This window comes from Vulpes vulpes, unplaced genomic scaffold (assembly GCF_048418805.1).
Source record: "Vulpes vulpes isolate BD-2025 unplaced genomic scaffold, VulVul3 u000000718, whole genome shotgun sequence".
NCBI lineage: Eukaryota > Metazoa > Chordata > Mammalia > Carnivora > Canidae > Vulpes > Vulpes vulpes.
The window spans coordinates 1-20366 of NW_027325802.1; the positions used below are offsets into that span (position 1 = coordinate 1).

Below are 20366 nucleotides of genomic sequence, written 5' to 3' on the forward strand. Positions count from 1 at the left end.
AGGGAGAGAGAGAGAGAGGCAGACACATAGGCAGAGGGAGAAGCAGGCTCCATGCACTGGGAACCTGACGTGGGATTTGATCCCAGGTCTCCAGGATCGCGCCCTGGGCCAAAGGCAGGCGCCAAACCGCTGCGCCACCCAGGGATCCCAATTTGCTGCTTTTTAAAAAAAGATTTTATTTATTCATTTGAGGTAAACAGAGAGAGAACAAGCAGGGAGAGGGGCAGAGGCAGAAGCAGACTCCCCGTGGAGGAGGGAGCCTGATGTGGGGCTCGATCCCAGGACCCTGGGGATCGTGACCTGAGCCAAAGGCTGACGCTTAACTGACCGAGCCACCCAGGCGCCCCAATAATTTGCTTATTCAATCCTAGTTACATATAAGGTGATTTCAGAATTGCTAAACCATACCTCTGTGAGAAATATGCCATCCAGAGTACAGTGTTTGTCAGGATTTACTCAAGACATTTTCCAAAACTATTTAGGTCCACTTCATTGTAAGGTCCACCCCCTTCTGTGTGGCTACGTGGTTCACTGGTGACACAGCCGGACTCGTTTGCTGCAGCACGTGTTCCCTCTTTCACATCTTGGTGGATTTTTGTTTTAAATTTACATTCAGTAGAAGTCACTCTTTGTGGTGTACAGTAATGTGGATCTTGATGAATGTGGAGGGAGGGGTATCCACTGCCACAGTTTGACACACAACAGTTCCATCACCCCCAAGGTTTTCTCGTGCTGCCGTCTGTTGTCAACCATTCCCTCCAACCCATGGCAACTGCTGGTATGTTTTCTGTCTCTGAGTTTTTCTTTTCAAGAGTTTTGTACAGACGGAATCCTACAGTAGGTAGCCTTGCATCTGGTTTCTTTCAGTTGCCAAAGTGCATCGAAGGTTTGTTCCTGATGTGTGAATCAATAGTTTGTTCCTTTTTATTGCTGAGCAGTAAGTAGCCCGTTGTTCATTTATTCACTAGCTGAAGGACATTGGGTTGTTTCCACTTTTTGGCGATTGTGAATAAAACTACTGTAAACATTTGCTTACAGTTTTTTGTGTGAACATGTTTTGATTTCTCTTGGTAAATACCTATGATTACTGGGTCATAACATAGGTATATATTTAATTTTACAAGAAATTGCCAAAATCTTTTCCAAACTGACTACCATTTTGTACTCCCACCAGGAACATAGGAGAGTTCTGGCTGTTTTGTATCCTCACCAGCGCTTGGTAGTATCAATTTTTGTTCTTCTTTTTTAAAATTAGCAATTCTAGGTACATAGTGGTATATTGTGGTTTTAGTTTGCATTTCTTTCGTGACTAAGGGTGTTGGGCATCATCTTTTCATATGTTCATTTGCCATCTTTATATCTTTTTAGAAAAGTGGTTCAAATTTCCACCTATTATTTTTCTTATTTGGTTTTGAGAGTTCTTTGTATATTGTGGATATGAGTCCTTTGTCAGATGTTGTATTTATAAGTATTTTTTGCACGCTTTGTTAAAAATTAGTGGTGTGAGGCTGTTTCTGGATCCTCTACTCTGTTTTACTCTTCTGCGTGTCTATCTTTCACTGGTACTACACTATAGCTTTATATTAAGTTTAAAAATTGGGTAGTGTGAGTCCTCCAACTTTGTTTATCTTTCTCAAAATTGCTTTGGTTATTCTCTTACTTTTGCCTATCCCTACAGTGAGCTTATTGATAGCTACAAAAAAGCCTGCTGGAGTGTTTATTGGGGTTGAGTTTCATCAGTGTTCCATAGTTTTTAGCATACAGATCCTGCATACATTTTGTTACATTTAAACCTAAGTATTTCATTTTGGGAATGTTATTTAAACGGTATTGTTTTTAAAATGTCAAATTCCATTGTTCACTACTAGCAGATAGAAATACAATTGATTTTAAGACTTTTTTTTTTTTAAAGACTTTATCTGAGAGAAAGAGAGATCACAAGCAAGGGGGAGGGATCGAGGGAGAAGCAGACTCCCTGCTGAGCAGGGAGCCTGATGGGAGACTCGATCCCATGACCCCAGGATATAACCTGAGCCAAAGACAGACGCTTAACTGACTGAGCCACCCGGGCACCCACATTTGACTTTTATATATTGATCTTGGATCCTGTAAATGTGATGAACTGTTACTAGCTCTAGGATCCTTTTTGTAGATACTTTGAGATTTTCTCTGTAAACAGTCATGTTGTCTGGAATAGAAACAGTTCTGTATTTCCCAGCTATGTGGCTTTTTTCTCTTTTTCTTGCCTTTCTGCAGCAGTGCAGTATTGGATAGTAGTAGTAGGAGAGCACATCCTTGCTTTGTTCCCTATCTTGAAAGGGAAGCAGCCAGTATTCACCGTTCTGCATGTTATCTGTAGAATTTTTGTAGATTCTCTTTAGGAGATTAAGGAAGTTCCCTTCTTTTTCCTCGTTTGTGGAGAGCTTTTGTTTGCTTATCTCTTTTGGTCATGAATGGATTTTTGTCAAATGCTTTTTCTGCATCCATTGAGATGATCACATGGCTTCTCTTTAGCCGGTTATTATAGTGAATTAACATTGATTAATTTTCAAATGTGAACCAGGCTTACACTGCCAAGATAAACCCTACTGAGCAATGATCTGTTATCCTTTTTATGTATTCTGGATTGATAGACTGATGTGTTGGTGATGATTTTTGCATCGATTTTTATGAAGAATATCGGTCTGTTGTTTTTCTATGATGCCTTGGTTTTGGCATTAGAGTAACATGGATCTGAAAATGAGTTTCTACCTTTTCTGTTTTCTGAAAGAGATTGTGTAGAATTGGTGTTTTTTCTTCCTTAAATGTTTGATAGAATTCAGGCGTTTGATAGAACCATCTGGGCCTGGAGTTTTCTTTGTTGGAAGGTTTTGTTCGTTTGTTTTAAAGCTTATATTTATCTATTTAGAGACACACACACACACACACCACGTGAGCAAGGGTAGGGGCAGAGGGAGAAGGAGAGAAAGAATCCCCAGTAGGCTGTGCTAAGTGCAGAACCTGTTGCTGGGCTTGATCCCACCACCCTGAGATCGTGACCTAAGCCAAAATCAAGAGTCAGACACTTAATGTACTGATCTACTTAGAAGCCCCTGTTGGAGGTTTTTAAAGCTACAATTTCTTTAATACAGGATATTTTATTTTATTTTATTTTATTTTAATTAATTTATTTATTTAAAAGGATTTTTTAGATTATAAATTCCTTCTTGGGTGACTTGGTAGTTTGAGTCTTTTGAAGACTGGGTCTATTTCATCCATTTTGTCAAATTAATGAACATAGAGTTGTCTGTAGTGTTTCTTTTTGTTGTTCTTTTTAATGTTTAGGGGATCCATACTGATACCTTCTTTTGTTCCTGATACTGACAGTTTATGTCTTCTCTTTCTTTTGTTGGTTTAGGTAGATGTTTATCAATTTCATTGATTTTTTTTCAAAGAACAACTTTTGGTTTCTTTTTTTTTTTTTTTTTTTCAACTTTTGGTTTCAATGATTTTCTCTATTTTTCTGTTTTCAGTTTCATTGATTTATGCCTTCATTATTTCCTTCTGCTTACTTCGAGTTTAGTTTACTCTTACCTAGTTTCTTAAGAATGAAGCTTAGATGATTGATTTGAGAACTTTCTTTTCTAAAATAATCAATGCTATAAACTTCCTTCTAAGCACTTTGCTAGCTGTATTCCATAAATTTTTATATATTTTCATTTAATTCAAAATATTACTATTACTTTCAGTAGGTTCCACACCCCGCCTGGAACCAACATGAGGCTTGAACTCATGACCCTGAAATCAAGACCTGAGCTGAGATCAAGAGTTGGACCCTTAACTGACTGAGCCACCCAGGTGCCCCTAGTTCAAAATGTTTTTAAATTTCCATTGACCCATCCTCTTTGAACCATGGATTATCTAAAACTGTGTTTTTCAAATTTCAAATAAATGGGCATTTTCCAGATATCTTCCTTTTAACTGATTTCTAATTTAACACTATTATTTGAAAACACTTTGTATGATTTCTGTTCTTTTTAATACGTAAGGTTTCCTTTATGACCCAGTCTAGGGCCTATTTGCTGAATGTTCCATGTGTTCATGAAAAAGATACACACTCTGATACTATTCTATGAATGCCACGTGGTTGGTTGATAGTGTTGTTCAGATGTCACATATCCTTAATGATTGTTTACTTGTTCTATCAATTACTGACACTTTTGAGTATTGAAATCTCCAATTATAGTTGTAGATTTGTCTATTTCCCCTTGGAGGTCCTATCAGTTTTTGCCTCATGTGTTTTGAAGCTCTACTGTAAGCTCAATACACCTTTAGGATTGCATGTTTTGGGGAACTGACCCCTTTATTATTATGTAGAATTCCTCTTTATTGCTGATAATATTCCTTACTCTGAAGTTTACTGTTATTAATATAGCTACTCCAACTTTTCGCCTAGTGTTTGCTTAGCTTTATATATTTTTTCATCCTTTTACTTTTAACCTATTATGTCTGTATATTTAAAGTGCGTATCTTTTAGACAACACAGTTGGTGTCTTGCTCTGTTAGTCAACTAACAACCTCTTCTAACGTATGTTCACACTCACTATGATTATTGATGTAGTTGGATTAAAATGTACTATCTTATATACTTATATACTTATATACTATCTTATATACTGTTTTCTATTTGTTTCATTTTTTTCTGCTTACTTTTTGCTTTTTTTTCCTGTCTCAGGCATGTTACTCAAACTTAACAATCACATTTTAATTTTCCTATGAACTTATTTATATGTATTTTTTTTAATTGCAAAAAAAACTTTTTTTCATAGTTAGGGTTTACAATATACATCTTTAATTACAGATAAGGACCTTCCAAAGTGTATTTTATTTTTTTTTAAGATTTTATTTACTCATAGAAACAGAGAGAGAGAGAGAGAGAGAGAGAGGCAGAGACACAGGCAGAGGGAGAAGCAGGCTCCATGCAGGGAGCCTGACGCGGGACTTGATTCTGGGTCCTCCAGATCACAACCCGGGCTGCAGGTGGCGCTAAACCGCTGTGGCACCCAGGCTGCCCCCCCCCCCCCCCCCCCCCCCCCCCCCCCACCTCCCCTGTGGCACCCAGGCTGCCCCCCCCCCCCCCCCCCCCCCCCCCCCCCCCCGCCCCAGTGTGTTTTCAATTCCTCCTTCTCTGGGGCACCTGAATTGCTCAGTGAGTGAAGCGTCTGCCTTCAAATCTCGAGGCATGATCCCAGGGTCCTGGGATTGAGCCCCGCATCCAGCCCCACATCGGGCTCTCCACTCAGCGGGGAGTCTGCTTCTCACTCTCCCTCTGTACTCTCTCTCTCAAATAAATAAAATCTTTTTTTTAAATAAAAAAAATTAATTCCTCCTCCTCATCCTTTTGCTGTTGTGCTACAGTTTATTTTTATATATTCTGTGGACACACAGCACATTGCTGCTGCTTTTGCTTTGTACAGTAGGCTTTCAGAGCAGAAAGGGCTTGGTCAGCAAACCAAGGCCCGTGGGCCAAATTCATCCTGCCACCTCTTTTTGTATGTCCTGCAAATTAGGAATGGTTTTTAAATTTTTTAATGGTTGAAAAAGTAAAAAAAAAATCATAATATATGAGAATTAGATGAAACTAAAATTTCAGTGCCTATTAAAGTTTTATTGGGGGCAGCCCCGGTGGCGCAGTGGTTTAGCGCCGCCTGCAGCCCGGGGTGTGATCCTGGTGTCCCGGGATCAAGTACCACGTCGGGCTCCCTGCATGGAGCCTGCTTCTTCCTCTGCCTGTGTCTCTGCCTCTCTCTCTCTCTCTGAATAAATAAATAAATCTTTTTTAAAAAATAAAGTTTTATTGGAACATAGTTAACAGCCATTTCTCTGTTTTGCCAATGTCAGCTTTTGTACTTTAAGGCAGAGTTAAGTGGTTGCAACAGACTATAAGGTCTACAAAGCCTAAAATATTTGTCTTTTACAGAAATTTTTTTGCCAGCCTCTGTTTTAGAGCGATTCAAAGTAAGAAAAAGATTATTTTATTTTACCTGCATTTATTCAATTTCTAGCACTGTTCTTTATATGAACCTAAGTTTCTGTCTGATACCCAGACAGGTCTGATACCTGTCTGAAGACCTTCCTTCAACTTTTCTTTATAGACTAAGTGTGCTAGCCCTTAATTCCCTCAGTTTTTGTCCGAGAAAGTCTTTTTTCCTCTTCATTTAAAAAAATATTTTCTTGGGATGCCTGGGTGGCTCAGTGGTTGAGCATCTGCCTTCAGCTCAGGGGGTGACCCTGGGATTCCGGGATCGAGTCCCACATCAGGCTCCCCCATAGGAAGCCTGCTTATCCTCTGCCTGTGTCTCTGCTTCTGTCTCTTTCATTAATAAATAAATAAAATCTTTTAAAAAAATAAAAAATATTTTCTGTAGGTTAACAAGTTTTTCTCTCAGTGCTTTAGTCATATTTCATTGATGTCTGGTTTGTATCATTCCTGACTAGAAACCTACCGTAATTATCTTTGTTCCTCTATATGTCTTTTATTTTCTGGCTTTCTTTAATATTTTCTTTTTTTTTTTAAGATTTTATTTATTTATTCATGAGAGACACAGAGAGAGAGGCAGAGACACAGGCAGAGGGAGAAGCAGGCTCCACGCAGGGAGCCTAACATGGGACTCGATCCCGGGTCTCCAGGATCACGTCCTGGGCTGAAGGCAGACGCTCAACCACTGAGCCACCCAGATGCCCCACTTTAAGATTTTCTTTTCGTGTTTTTAAAACTATGATATGCTGGGGCAGCTTTCGCTCAGGGCGTGACCCCAGAATCCCGGGATCCAGTCTCACATTGTGTTCCCTGCAGGGAGCCTGCTTCTCCTTCTGCCTGTGTCTCTGCCTCTCTCTGTGTGTGTCTCTCATGAATAAATAAAACCTAAAATAAAAATGAAAATATGATATGCTAAGGTGTTCTTTTTTTGTCTGGCATTTATCCTTCTTGGTGGTCTCTAAGCTTCTTTGTGGTTTCATGTCTGTCGTTACTTTTCAAAAATTTTGGGGATTATTTCTTCATATTGCACTCTTCTCTGGCTGGGATTCCAGTTATGGATGGGCTGGATTATTTGATATTGTCCAGCAGCTCTTGGATGCCTTGTTTCCCATCTCCTGTTGTTTTTCCTTTGTGTTTAAGTTGGGTAATTTCTACTGACTTATCCAATTGTCGTCTTTGGCTGTGTTGAGTCTAGTGATGAGCTGGGTGAAGACATTTCTCATCTCTGGTATTGTGTTTTGCATTTATAACATTTTCACTTGATTTTTTAAAACCGTTTCCTTCTCTTTGCAGAAGTTACCCATCTTATCTTGCCTATTATTCACCTTTTCCATCAGAGTCTTAACATATTAATCATGATTTTGAATTCCCTGTCCCAACATCTGGATCACATTTGTGTCTAGTTCTGATGTTTCCATGTACTTCAATTTATTTTTTTTTTTGTTTTTTTTTTTTGTTTTTCAAATAGGACCTAGTATAGGATACAGCAGACATTGAGGTATATACAATTAGTATCTGGAAATGGAAATACCTTTGTTCTTCCTAGGCCTTTAATGGGGGTAAGGGATGGGTTAATGTGGTTGGGGTTTGGTCTTGGCTTGAAGTTTGTTGTCGCTAAGGTTGCCTTTGGTGTACCACAGGTATCAAATTCCCGTAGTCATGCCTGGGGTATAGAGTGGGTGCTCGTCTGCCAAGCAGTGTCTGCCTTCAGCCTTAGGACTTCCCTTTGCAGTGCACCCAATAGGAGGGCTTTCTTGTTCTCCTGCTCCTGTCCCTCTTCTACCGATACCACTTTGACTTGTTTCTGGAAGTTTGTTAGCTTGGAAGGTGGGTGGTGAAGTGTTCCTGGTTCTGGTTAGGCCTCAGGTGTAGGCAGGTATCATGCCTCTACATCTCAGGAGGGTACCCTTCTCATCTTTCCTGCTCCTCCTCCCTTGTAGTTCTGGAGCCAGCAAATATTCCTGCCCATCCCCCTGGGGTAGATTTTCTTTTTCCTGTTCCCTTCCTCTACAGATTAAGTCGTATGCTTTTTAGGGGGAAAGCATCCCAGTGGATTCATGCCCGAACAGCTGTGGTTGTTGTGCCCTCTCCTAGGTCTGCACCATGACAAACACTTTCTTGGGGCTCTTTCTGATCTTTTCTATGAGTTTATAGAGAAAAGTCTATAAGAGGGCACAAATTCCCAATTTCTTCGGTTCTCTGGTAGCTCACTAGCCCACATCTGGCCTTCACCAATTCATTAACCATCCTACCTGAACTATTACAAGTGGCTGGTCGCATCTACCCCAACCCTACTCTGCTCATCCTTCTGGTGCCTGCCTCTCCTTAGATACTTGGCCAGTAGGCTGTCCTGGGACTACAACTCTCTGATTGGTTTAGAAATACTGTAGATTGTAGCTTATCTAGTCTTTTCTTTGAGAGGATGAGTTTTTTTTTTTTTTTTAAATACTTCCCTATAGGGATGCCTGGGTAGCCTGGCCGTTTGGTGTCTGCCTTCGGCCCAGGGTGTTGATCCTTCAGACCCAGGATCGAGTCCCACGTCGGGCTCCCTGCATGGAGCCTGCTTCTCCTTCTGCCTCTCTCTCTGTGTCTCTCATGAAAAAATAAAATCTTTATTTAAAAAAAAAAAAAAACTTCCCTACATCCCCTAGTGGAAGTCAGATGTTTTTATATTTTTGCTGTATTTGCAGCTATTACTAAACCATTTTTAAGAGAATATAAATAGCATATCCTGTATGTATTCTTACACAGTTCTGCTTTCCACTCAACACTATATTTGTAGAGTTCAGAAACAAAGGACAGATGATGACAGCAATAGCAATACCCAGAGGATCATTTGTACTGTTGCCCTTGCCCCCAAGTCCCATGGGTAGATCCCGAAGGACGCCTGCATATGGAATGGGTTGCATTATAGGAGAAGGAGCTTAGCAAACCTGGAACTGTTACAGTGGGCAGTAGCATCACTGTTCTTTGCTCTAATGGAGGGATTGCCTTTATTATAATAGACAGCATGCATGACTTCTCTTTGTTCCAAAGGAAGACACTCTATCTTCTAAGAAGCCAGAGTTGATCAACCTCGCCACTGTGGATGTTTGGGGTTGGGTGACGCTTAGTTGTGGGGATCTTCCCTGTGCATCGTAGGGTGTTTATAGCATCCCTGGCCTTCGCCCACTGCACGCTGGTAGTACCTCTTCTCCCAGTCATGACCACTAAATATGTCTCTAGACATTGTCAAATTTCTCTAGGGGGCAAAACCGCCCCTAGTTGAGAACTACTATGGTAAGCAAACTTACCCTCAGCTCCAGAGGGAGTCGCCATCTTGCAAAGTTCACTATACAAACGGACTTGAAAAGATCCTCTAGAACAAAGAGCAGTCAGTGCTTCCTTTTGCAAGATGTGTGGATCATTGTCTCCCAACATTGGTTTTAACTTCATTGTGGTTAGAAGAATGTTGTGTACGCCATTGGTTCTTTGATTTGTTGAGACTTGTGCAAGGCGCATCTATGATTAGTTTTTGTAATTGTCTTAAATGTGTTTAAAAACTGTGTGTTTTCTCTGATTGTTAGGTGCAAGGTTGGTATTGTTGATCAGGTCAAGATCATGACATTTCTGTACAGATCTTTTATGTCTGTATAACTTTTGTCTGAGTGCTAATTACTGAGATAGATATGTGAGGCCTCTCTGTTGGTGAGTTTGTCCATTTTCCCTTGTAATTCTATTAATTTTATTTATTTTGAGGCTATATTATTAGGTACATTCCCCCAATTTGAGAGCTAGAACACTGACAGGTAATTTGCTTCTAGGTATTTATGTGTTCTTCCCCATCCTAGGCTGCTGCCTTCCCCAACTGGGGTAACTACTGTCCTGTCCTGGTCTTATTATTTTTTCCTAATTTTTTTTTAATATTCCATATTTTCCCTATTTGTTGTTTTGTGAGTTGCATTCAAATTATATTCTTTAGGTGGTTTCCTTTAAAATCTTAATACACATACTTAAGAAAACCCCATATTTATCTCTAAATCTACTCTCCTCCTTATAATACAAGCAGCTTGGAATGGTTTAACTCCAGCCACTGCTTCTCTTCTTATGTTCTTTTTGGCTAATATACTTGTTTCACTCTGATTCCCTCATGTAAACATTATTAATATATTATTATAATTGTTTTATACAATGTTGTTGTTCTTTAGATTTCCTTTATGTCTTAGACTTCCTCAATTTTACTAAAACATGTCTATATGTAGATTTTTTTTTTTTTTTGGAATTGGTTTTGACCTTTAAACCTATAAAACTACATTTTTCATTAATTCTAGAAGATTTTAAGCTATTACTTTGAAATATGCAAGCTGTGTTGCATTCTAAACATTAAAAAGTAAGTAAATCAATAATGAAAGCAGTTTGGGGGAGAGGTGGGTTGTGTCTACAGTGTCTTTCTACAGAGTAGAAGGCCTTTCTGAATCTGCTGTGAGTTGTTGCAGATACCATCTAGAGGTAAATCAGAAACCGGGAGCCATGCAGGGAGGCAGAAATGGGAACAGTGGGAATACACTGAGGAAGAAATTAAGGCTAAAAGAAGAAACCTAACTCCATAAATATTTTCTCCCACAGCTTCTTGCTCCAGCAATATTTAACTGGAAAGATCAGGCTATGTGTTTCTCCCTTGTGTTCCACAGCATATTGTTCTTCTCAGAGAATAGCACAGCACATGGAATTGTCATGATGTGGTTTTGTTTTTTGTTTTTTGTTTTTTGTCTGTAAGTTAAAATATGAGCTAGACTGTGAACACCACCAGCAGAGAGACTGTGCCAGATTTGTTAAAACTGTATCCCCAACACCCAACCTAGTGGCTGGTGTGTAGTTGATGCTCAACTAAAAACACATTGCATCAGGGAATGAATAATTTGGAGGCAGTTGTATTGGAAGTCTGTTACCAACTACTGTGCTCAATGCCGCAGAAAAGTTGCTTTTTCAAAAAAAAACTTGGATTTCACTAATAAGTTAAAAGATTTTTTTCACTAATAAGTTAAAACACTGACCTTATATGGAATTTTAAAAAAACTACCATAAGCATTTCATAACACAAAATTTTAACACTATAATAGTAGGTAACACATGATAGGATTCTATTACCTTTTATGAAAAACTTCCTATGTTGTCTTTTTAAAAATCTAATTTCCCACCTGATCAGTGAAAATATCATTGACTAGCTCCTTATTCACAGAAGGGCTATTGCAACCCTATTCATACAGAAAAGATACAAAATATAACGCAAAGGTACCCCTAGCTCAATATGCTTTACAATACAATAGGGGAAATAAAACTCGCAGGACGGACAGCCAAGCGTCACGCCGTAATGTGCGGGTTCACCATTCCTTGGCAGAAGAAGGAAAGGTAAGTGTGCTTGGAGCTGCTGGGGATGAACCTTGATCTGCTGTGGGATTGAGAACCCACAATTAACTCCTGAGCTATTACTCCTATCTTACAGGTGCAGAAAGGGGCTTGGGAGGTTCACCTTTGTCGGGGGTGACTGGCCCAAGGTGTCACACGGCCCTAATGATCGGTCCAGCGCGGAGTGTGAGATCTCAAACTCCGACTCTTCCAACCCGGGGCTCCATCCACGTCCTGCTCCCTTCCTGGAAGATCGGGAACCGAAACGTCCGCAGAGAAAGGTGTGCTGCTTGGGACGACGGCAACAGCGCAGTAGGATGAGCCTGGACAACTGTGGGCCGGACTATCCCACTGTACCTTTCTGCCCACGGTGCTCAGGTACTCGGGACAGGCTGGAAGTTGGGGACTTGGAGAGCAAGGGCGGGGCGGGGCGTTAGGTCAGGTCTCGGGGTTTGGAGAGGGGCGTGACCCAGCCCGGCCTCCCTGGGGGCGGGGCCTGCGCGCTCGGGGGCGGAGCCTGAGGGGCGGGGCCGCGCGATGGGGGCGGGGCCTGGGGCCTGCGCTCTCGGGGGCGGGGCCTGAGGGGCGGGGCCCGCGCATTGGGGGGCGGGGCCTGCGCGCTCGGGGCGGGGCGTCCCCGGGGCGGTCGGAGGCGCGGGCCGGCTTCCCCGCGGCGGCTCAACGGCGCGGCGGGACCATGGCGAGCGACGCGGGTCCGAGCGGCTCCTCGGCGGCCCCGCGGCCGCTGCACTCGGCGCAGGCGGTGGACGTGGCCTCGGCCTCCAACTTCCGGGCTTTCGAGATGCTGCACTTGCACCTGGACCTGCGGGCCGAGTTCGGGCCTCCGGGCCCGGGCCCCGGGAGCAGGGCCCTGAGCGGCACGGCGGTGCTGGACCTGCGCGGCCTGCTGCCCCAGGGCGCCACCGAGCTGCGGCTCGACGCGCACCCGTGCCTGGAGGTGACGGCGGCCACGCTGCGGCGGCCGCGGCCCGGCCCGGGGGAGCCGCCCGCCGAGCCCGCGCCCTTCCACGCGCAGCCCTTCGCGCACTACGGCCAGGCCCTGTGCGTGGCCCTGCCGCGGCCCTGCCCGCCCGGCGAGCGCTTCCAGGTTCTGCTCACCTACCGCGTCGGGGAGGGACCCGGGGTGAGTGCGCCGCGGCCCGGCCCCGGGGGGAGGCCGAGGGCGATGCCAGCTCCGGGGCGCCCCCCCCCCCCGCGCCCTGCCTCCCTCGGGCCGCGGCCGGCCTGCAGCTGCCCGCTCCGTGCCTCGCCCGTCCCCGCCGCTCCTCCCCTGGGCTCCGGCCGCCCGTCCGCGCTGCTCCCCCGGCCGCCTGCCGCCCCCTCCCGCAGACGCGCCCCTGCCGGAGAACCGGCTGCCCCCAAAGCGACCTGGACGCCTCCCTGAGCTCTGGGCCGAGGTCCCTGGGAGCTGCTGTAGATCTTCCCGTGCGGCAGCCCTGGCCGCGGCCGGCTCAGGAGCCCCGGGCGCCGGTCGGCCCTTTGTCCTGCGCGCCCCGTGCCCGGGCTGAGATAACCCCGAACCCCAGACGGTGCTTGCCTTTTCTTCTGCAAAGTCCTAGGCTTGTGTAAGGGAAGAATTTGAGTAAAAACGGGAACTGCAACTAGGCTGTACTAGGCTTTGGCATAACTTGGCCCTGTTGTTACTCTTGTCTGACTCAAATACTGATGGACTCGTAAATATGACATTTCCGGGGTGGGGGGCAGATATGGGAAGTGAAAGGATGGGTGGTTATCTGGCTTGCGTTTGTAAGAGGTGGACGCTCCTTCCTAGAGGGTCCTGAGGCTGCGGTTGCTTTCTCAGGGAGGATGGGTTACAAGTGTCCCCGGGAGGCTCCCTGCCTGCGACCCAAGTCTACTTATCTGGCCAGCAGTTCCTCTCGCTTAGAGCTGGCTCAAAGGGCAGTTCTGTTTCCATCTGTAACTACTCGGGAAATAAATGAACCCGTGATAGAGCTTGTTTAAAAAACAAGTCCAAAGCAATTCCAATTAGCCTCTAAGGCTCCAAAGAAAAAAAAACCCAGTGCCCTCTAAGGAAAACATAACATCAGTAAATGCATTTGGTTGCCCTGTTATGTTCTAGTTTCTGGCTTGGGGTGGGAACGAGGAATTAAACAGGAAAGCTGGAAAAATAAAGCCCTCTCTGAAAGTGGCACCTCATGTTAGAGTGAGTACTAAATGGCTTTCATCAGAGCCCTAACAGCGGAGATTCCCACTTTGCACTACATTCAAGGCACTTGTATGTACTCCTTCTTCTCATGGCCACCATCCTAAGTGAGAGCTCTTCCCGTAATCACTGTAGGTAACAGCCACACCCTGACTTTAGACTCTTTTTTACATAGTGGAAGTACTTGTACTACCAGCCTCCTTCATTCTCTTCCCTGTCATTATAAACAAACAACAAAAAAACCTCAACTAAAGATGATGATGAAGGACTTACGGTAATGGCAGAGAGGATGACCAGGGTTTATTAAAATGTGCCAGGTACTAGTCTATATGCTTGACAGAAGTTAAATGAGTTATCTTTGTCTAAGTGCCTGAAACAGTGCCTGGCACCTAGTGAATACTGTGTTAGCTCTTATTGTCAACTCATTAAAGTTCTTTCATTAATATAATTAAAAACAGTTTAGGGATGCCTGAGTGGCTCAGTCAGTTAAGTGGCCCAATTCTTTTTTTTTTTTTTTTTTTAATTTATGATAGTCACACACACACACACAGAGAGAGAGAGAGAGAGAGAGAGGCAGAGACACAGGCAGAGGGAGAAGCAGACTCCATGCAGGGAGCCCGACGTGGGATTCGATCCCGGGTCTCCAGGATCACGCCCTGGGCCAAAGGCAGACACCAAACCGATGCGCCACCCAGGGATCCCAAGTGGCCCAATTCTTGGTTTTAGCTTGAGGCATGATCTCAGGGTTGTGAGATTGAGCCCTGTGGTGCCCTGGCTCTTCATGCTGGGTGTGGAGCCTGCTTGAGATTCTGTCCAAAAAGATTAAAAACCATTAGATCAACAAGAAAAGTGAGCAGATAGTACAGTTCCCATATACCCTTCCACACAGTTTACTCTATTAGCATTTTGCAAGTCTGGTACATCTGTGACAATTAATGAACCAATACTGATACAGTGTTATTAACTAAAGCTCAGAGTTTTTTTTTCTTCTTCTTCATATTTTCTTAGTTTTCACTTAATACTTTCTCTGTTTCAGGATCGCATCCAGAAATCCATAGTATCTTTAGCTCTCATGTATCCTTAGGCTCCCCTTGGCTATGAAAATTTCTCAGACTTTCTGTGTTTTTGATGACCCTGAGAATTTTGAGTATTGGTCTGATGTAGGATGCCTCTCTGTTGGAATTTGTCTTTCCCATGATCAGACAGGGGTTATTAAAAAATAAAAAATAAAATTTATTTTTTTACAGCAATTTTAGGTTCACAGCAAAATTTCATGGAATGTCACAAACGTACAGTGCTGTCTTCACATCATATTGAGAATACATAGTATCAACATAATTTGTGACTGGTTGATGGTGACCTCACTCACCTGGCTGAGACACTGCTGTTTCTGCACTGTGACATTTCTTTCTCCTCCTTTCCATCTCTGTTATACTCTTTGGAAGGAGACTCATTGACGTTTTCACACACACTACAAAAGAAACTCAAGCAAATAAAAAGCCAGCATCTCCATGTGCTGTCCTTATGCCTCTTAAAAGCAGGTCTCAAATACCCGTGTTCAAAGCCTTTCCACCTGCCGAGCCATGCCCCCCACCTCTGTACCTGAAACCTACCTCCGGTTCCCAGAGACCTGCCCGTCCGTGCCTTTCTTCATGTTGCTGTCCACCGCCTTAAGAATGTTTTCTCCCTTCCAACCATCTCAGTCCTACTCGTCTTTAAACCAGAAAGTTTCGCTTCCCGTATGAATGGTTGCCAGAGTTATGTAATCGGTTTCTAAATTCTAAGTGGCTTTTGGTGCTGACATATCCAGCAAACCCTCCCCTCCTCCAGTTGTAAGTGAACTTTTGTAAGTGAACTATGTTGTAAGTGAACTTTTTGCTGTAGGCAAAAATTGGGTTTGTGATAATCACTCAGATTTGCTCTTTGTTAAAGGCTAACAGGAAACAAATTAAGAAGTATATACTTCTTAGCCGTGGCACCTGGCTGGATCAGGTGGTAGAATGTGCAACTCTTGATCTCGGGCTTGTAAGTTTGAGCCCCGCATTGGGTGCAGAGATTACTTAAAAGTAAAATCTTTAAAAGAAAAAAATAATTATATATAGCCAATGCCTATAGTGTACATCTATTCTGAAAGGGTGTCAGGAACGGAGAACATGTATTCATCACAGACTCCTCCCACTTCATTTCTGCATTTCTATGCCTTTTATCACAAGTTCAAATACAGCTGCTTCCTCATTGGTTTTTTGTTTGTTTGTTTTAAGATTTTATTTATTTATTCATGAGAGACCCAGAGAGAGACAGAGACGCGGGTAGAGGGAGAAGCAGGCTCCCTGCGGGGAGCCCAATGTGGGACTCGATCCCGGGACCCTGGGTCACGACCTGAGCCGAAGGCAGACGCTCAACCCTGAGCCAGGTGTCCCTGTTTGTTTTTTAACGAGAAACTATTACAGTGTGAGGGACTCAGAGGAGGAAGATAGGATGCCAGGGTCAGAGGCCATGTCTGGAACTCTTGAGATACCCAATGGGATGTGAGAAACAGACCCTTTGTAGTGTTTCTACCATGTGAAGTGGACGCCATACCTTGGCATGGATTCTAGGGTGGATTAAATACACAGTAGGAGAGAACTTCCCAGTCAGGGCTAAACTGCTGGCAGGATTGTAAGGATTACCTAAAATTCTCCCAGGCCAGCCAGCTCCTTTTCTCTGGCTGGACTGAGCTCATGTAGGGGGTGTCAGTTTTGAAATGTTCTTTTATTCTCTTAGGTTTGCTGGTTGGCTCCTGAGCAGACAGCAGGAAAGGAGAAGCCTTTTGTCTATACCCAGGGTCAGGCTGTCTTAAACCGGGCCTTCTTCCCTTGCTTCGACACTCCTGCAGTGAAATGCAGATATTCTGCTCTTGTTGAGGTAAGGGGGCTAAAGTTAAGTGCACCTGCTCTTGGGATTGAAAATATAATTTCAGATCTATCTGATTACCTTTCAGCTGTTAAATTGTTACATCCATCCAGTGGCACCTCTGCAAAATTCCCCCATGGACAGGAATTTTATTTGTGTTAAATGCCACCAGCTTAGCACAAGTTTAGTTTCTTGAACCTTTTTGTTCTCCAAAATGGGCTCCAGGTCATCGCTATCACTATGCAGGTTGTAAGCCATGCTGTTCTTTGAGCAAATCAGGAGACTCTCCAGGTAAAATCTCCTAAGCTTTCTCTCTTGTCAGGTCCCAGATGGCTTCACAGCTGTGATGAGTGCTAGCACCTGGGAGAAGAGAGGTCCTAATAAGTTCTTCTTCCAGATGTGTCAGCCCATCCCCTCCTATCTGATAGCTTTGGCCATCGGAGATCTGGTTTCGGCTGAAGTTGGACCCAGGTAGGAAACAAGACCCCCACAGGCAAGGTTGGACTGACCTTGAGGCCGGGAGGCCTCTGACCAATGGCCCAGCTGGGATGGTTCTTGGGACAGTCTTGCATCCTCTCTGAATGGACAGCCTCTCTGCAGCCCAGAGGCGTGTGGCATGTGTACAGAGGGAGGAAGTCTTCTCTTTCTGCCTTCCCTCCCTGCTCCCTCCCACTCTAATCCTGCTGTCTAGAATCAGGTCATCAGTCCTGCTACCAATAGCTTCTGTCCTGGGCCACCTTGTGGGGTGCAGGTAGGCACCAAGCCAGAAGTTTTAGAAGACTGATCTTTATTAGTGTCTTTTAGTTCTGAATTCCCTTCTAGCAATTGTATTTGCTTTTTAATCTTTGTACCAAACCTCCCCATTTTCTCTAGCACTTAATTCCTGGAAATATACAACTTTGATCTCATTGTTTGCCTCAGGAGAGGAAAGTGGGAGCTCCTTTTTTGTGTGCTCCAGATGAACAAACCTGAACCCGTGGTGGCAGAGATCCTCCGGGAAATCAGATGGGTTTGATGGTGATAAAGAAGGATTTTGTAAGGTTTCCTGTGAAAAGAAACTTGACCGGGAGTGTAGGTTTTTCCTGGCTCTCATATTATCTGCCAGTCCAGTGTAATCCTGATGTAAAACGATCAGAGGTTGGATAGTAAAGCTGTGGCGCATTTCCTGGCTCTGTTGCTGTGACCTCTCAGCTCCTGGGGGTAATGGTATCCTTGACGGCATTGGTCACAAGCGTCAGACTTCATAGCTGGGCTCAGCAGCACTGCTCAGATCACGAATCCTAGTTCCTGGGTTTCAGAGAGAATGATAGGTGGGATGCCACTGGCATGTGTCCCCGCACACACAGTGCAAACAATACCAGTCCAGAAAGAGCAGGTGCTCTCTTGCCATGAAGGGCAGTCTTTCTGGCACATAGGGTAGTAGGTAAGCAAAGGAGTGTCAGCGTTGGCAGTTGACAGGAAAATAGATAAGGAAAGTCGTTTTAGAGAAGTTACTCTTACTAAGGTTCTGTTAGTAAGAGTATGAGCTATTAATGAGGAATGAAAGAAAAATGTATTCCAAACACACCAGAGAATGCTGATTTTTTTTTTCTGAGCCGTCTGTAATAAAACGACAATATAATACATCAGTCCAGGTGATAGAATCCATTTAACTGGTGCTGATAACTTATTACTTCTCTTATCAGGCAGATGGTCCTTGCCTCTTGGAGCACAGCCTAGGGTCTAGCGAAGGCGAGTTAGATGAGAAGGTCATCCGGCAGACTTTGCCGCCAGTCCCAGTGGCTGTTACCACGGGAGGGAAGTCCTGGGCAGAAGAGTTGGTGGATCTATCTCAGTCATATTTTACGTATAATCTCTTCAGGGTGGGGATGGGGGTGGAGGTTACTATTGTCTCCATTTCACAGATAAGCACGCTGAGGCTTCTGGTGGAATTGCTTGTGCAAAGTCACATCGTTAGCAGAACTGGAATTCCAGCCGAGGCATTTCTATTGCAAATCCCGTGCTTGTTACGACAGATACTGGTGATAAAATTCCAGCTGGACTGAGAGCATTCCAGTTTGTTTTGACAGAAATCTGTGTAGTGGAGGAGGTATCTTGGATGCCCCCTGTCTAGCCTGGCCTTCACCTACTAGTTGTAGCAAGCTGACATGGCCTGGGATAAAGGACTTTGCTAGTTGTGGCATCCAAGCTGATCACAAAGCAATTCCTTGAGGACTCTTACTCCTGTAACATGGTCTTTTCTCAGCCTGGTACGCTGTCACATCATCTTTGGTGACTTTTTTCTCCATCGGGATTACCTGTCCCAATGCCCAGGATCGAGGGTGGCTTCAGTTTCCTCTCCCCCTGACTCAACCCCTTACAGTCACCGGCGTGCTCTGCAGCCTGGGGCCTAGCCGAGGGCATTCGCGTGAACTGTCTGTGGCAGCGATTTTAAACACCTTCCACTCATTCATTCTCTGACCTCACCCTCTTGACCTCCTGGCCCCCTGGTGGCCTCATTCCCACTACATCTGCTTTGCAAGCTCACTGAGGCCTTAATTCCTGCAAGCTGTGCATTTCCTCCTGGGCAGCCAGCGTCTCGTGGCCAGTCCATCTTTTCTCTGTGGCCCCAGGTGTGGGGTTGATCCTCTCCTCCCAACACTGGGGCCACCTTGCAAACTATGCTGCTGCTCTAACTTCCAGCCCCGGGGCCTACTGTCCCTCTTCTCTGCTTCTGTACCTGGGTGTCTGAGAGAAGGAGAAGTAATGCAGCTGTGCATACTGGTTCTACGACCCATTTCTGGTTTCTTGGTGAAAAGTTGGAATTAAAAGTCAAAATAGACATTCATGTGGTTTTCAAGAAAAACAGAGCAAACGTAGTCTTCAACTATAGATAAGCTTCCAATATTGCTCACCAGTCCTTTTATTTATCTTTCTAGATGACTGTCCTCAAACGAAGACTTTCGTCTTCAATTTTCCAATTCAAACACCAGACCCTCACTCCAAGCAGATATCTTGTCTCCTACTTTAGTGAGAATATTTAATGCATCAGATATGGTTATGTCAGCTTCCTGTTTTTCATGTAAAAGTCATTTTCATCCTTCCCTTTTCCCCTCTGGACTCTGAAGAGGGGTCCATCCTATTTAAAGCCAGATCTCTGCATCTGAGCCGTCCTTGGTTCTGTGCCAAACAAAGCAAAAAGCAAACTCATTGACTCCACCTTACCTCCTAGCACACTACCTTCCGCTCCCCTTCTTAGCCAGGTTTCTTAGAAGAGTAGCCTTTATGCTCACCCACCCCCCATGGACTACTTGGACCCGTGGAAATCCAGCACCTCTCCCCGTCGTGCCACAGAAACTCCTGTAGTGAGAGAGGCCACTGGCCCCACCACCTAAAGCACATGGCTCCTCAGTCCTTGCCTCGGCGTTCTGTGCTTTTTCTTCTGCCTCCGTTGACCCACCTCTGGCTCCCGTGACGCAATTCTGTCCCAGTTCCAGGACTGCCCGGTTCCTCCTCCTGGTCTCTGTTGTGGGCTCTTCTCTGCCCAGCCCGCCATGTGCTGGTGTCGCCCAAGACTGTTCTGGGCCCCTTCTCCTCTGCTACATACTTTTCTTGGGAATATGTACTTGCTTGTGTAATTTAAAGGTATCTTCTGGGTACTGCCACTCGAGTGATCTCTCAGGGCTCAATCTGATAATACCACTTATTGGTTTAAAATGCTCTTGCGGTGGGACACCTGGGGGGCTCAGCATTTGACCTTTGGCTCAGGTCGTGAGTTCTGGGATCAAGTCCTACATCGGGCTTCCTACAGGAGCTCTCTCTGCCTGTGTCTCTGCCTCTCTCTGTGTCTCTCATGAATAAATAAATAAAATCTTTAAAAAATATTTTTTAAAAATAAAAATAAAT

At 44.4% G+C, this 20366-nt stretch overlaps 1 protein-coding gene and 1 long non-coding RNA gene across 2 annotated transcripts; one reads left to right on the plus strand and one right to left on the minus strand.

The window, feature by feature from the left end:
• The first annotated feature begins 12021 nt into the window (after positions 1-12021).
• LOC140597454 (aminopeptidase B-like) lies at positions 12022-20360 on the plus strand. The gene is made up of 3 exons (XM_072745963.1): positions 12022-12548; positions 16353-16493; positions 16804-20360. The coding sequence occupies exons 1-3, from the start codon at positions 12102-12104 to the stop codon at positions 16954-16956; spliced, it is 741 nt and encodes a 246-aa protein (XP_072602064.1). The 5' UTR covers positions 12022-12101; the 3' UTR covers positions 16957-20360.
• On the minus strand, positions 13868-15294 carry LOC140597455 (uncharacterized). Its single transcript, XR_011999281.1, has 3 exons — positions 15203-15294; positions 14959-15060; positions 13868-14398 (listed from the first exon to the last, which is right to left on the minus strand). It is a non-coding gene; the product is annotated as an uncharacterized lncRNA (long non-coding RNA).
• Positions 20361-20366: the final 6 nt, after the last annotated feature.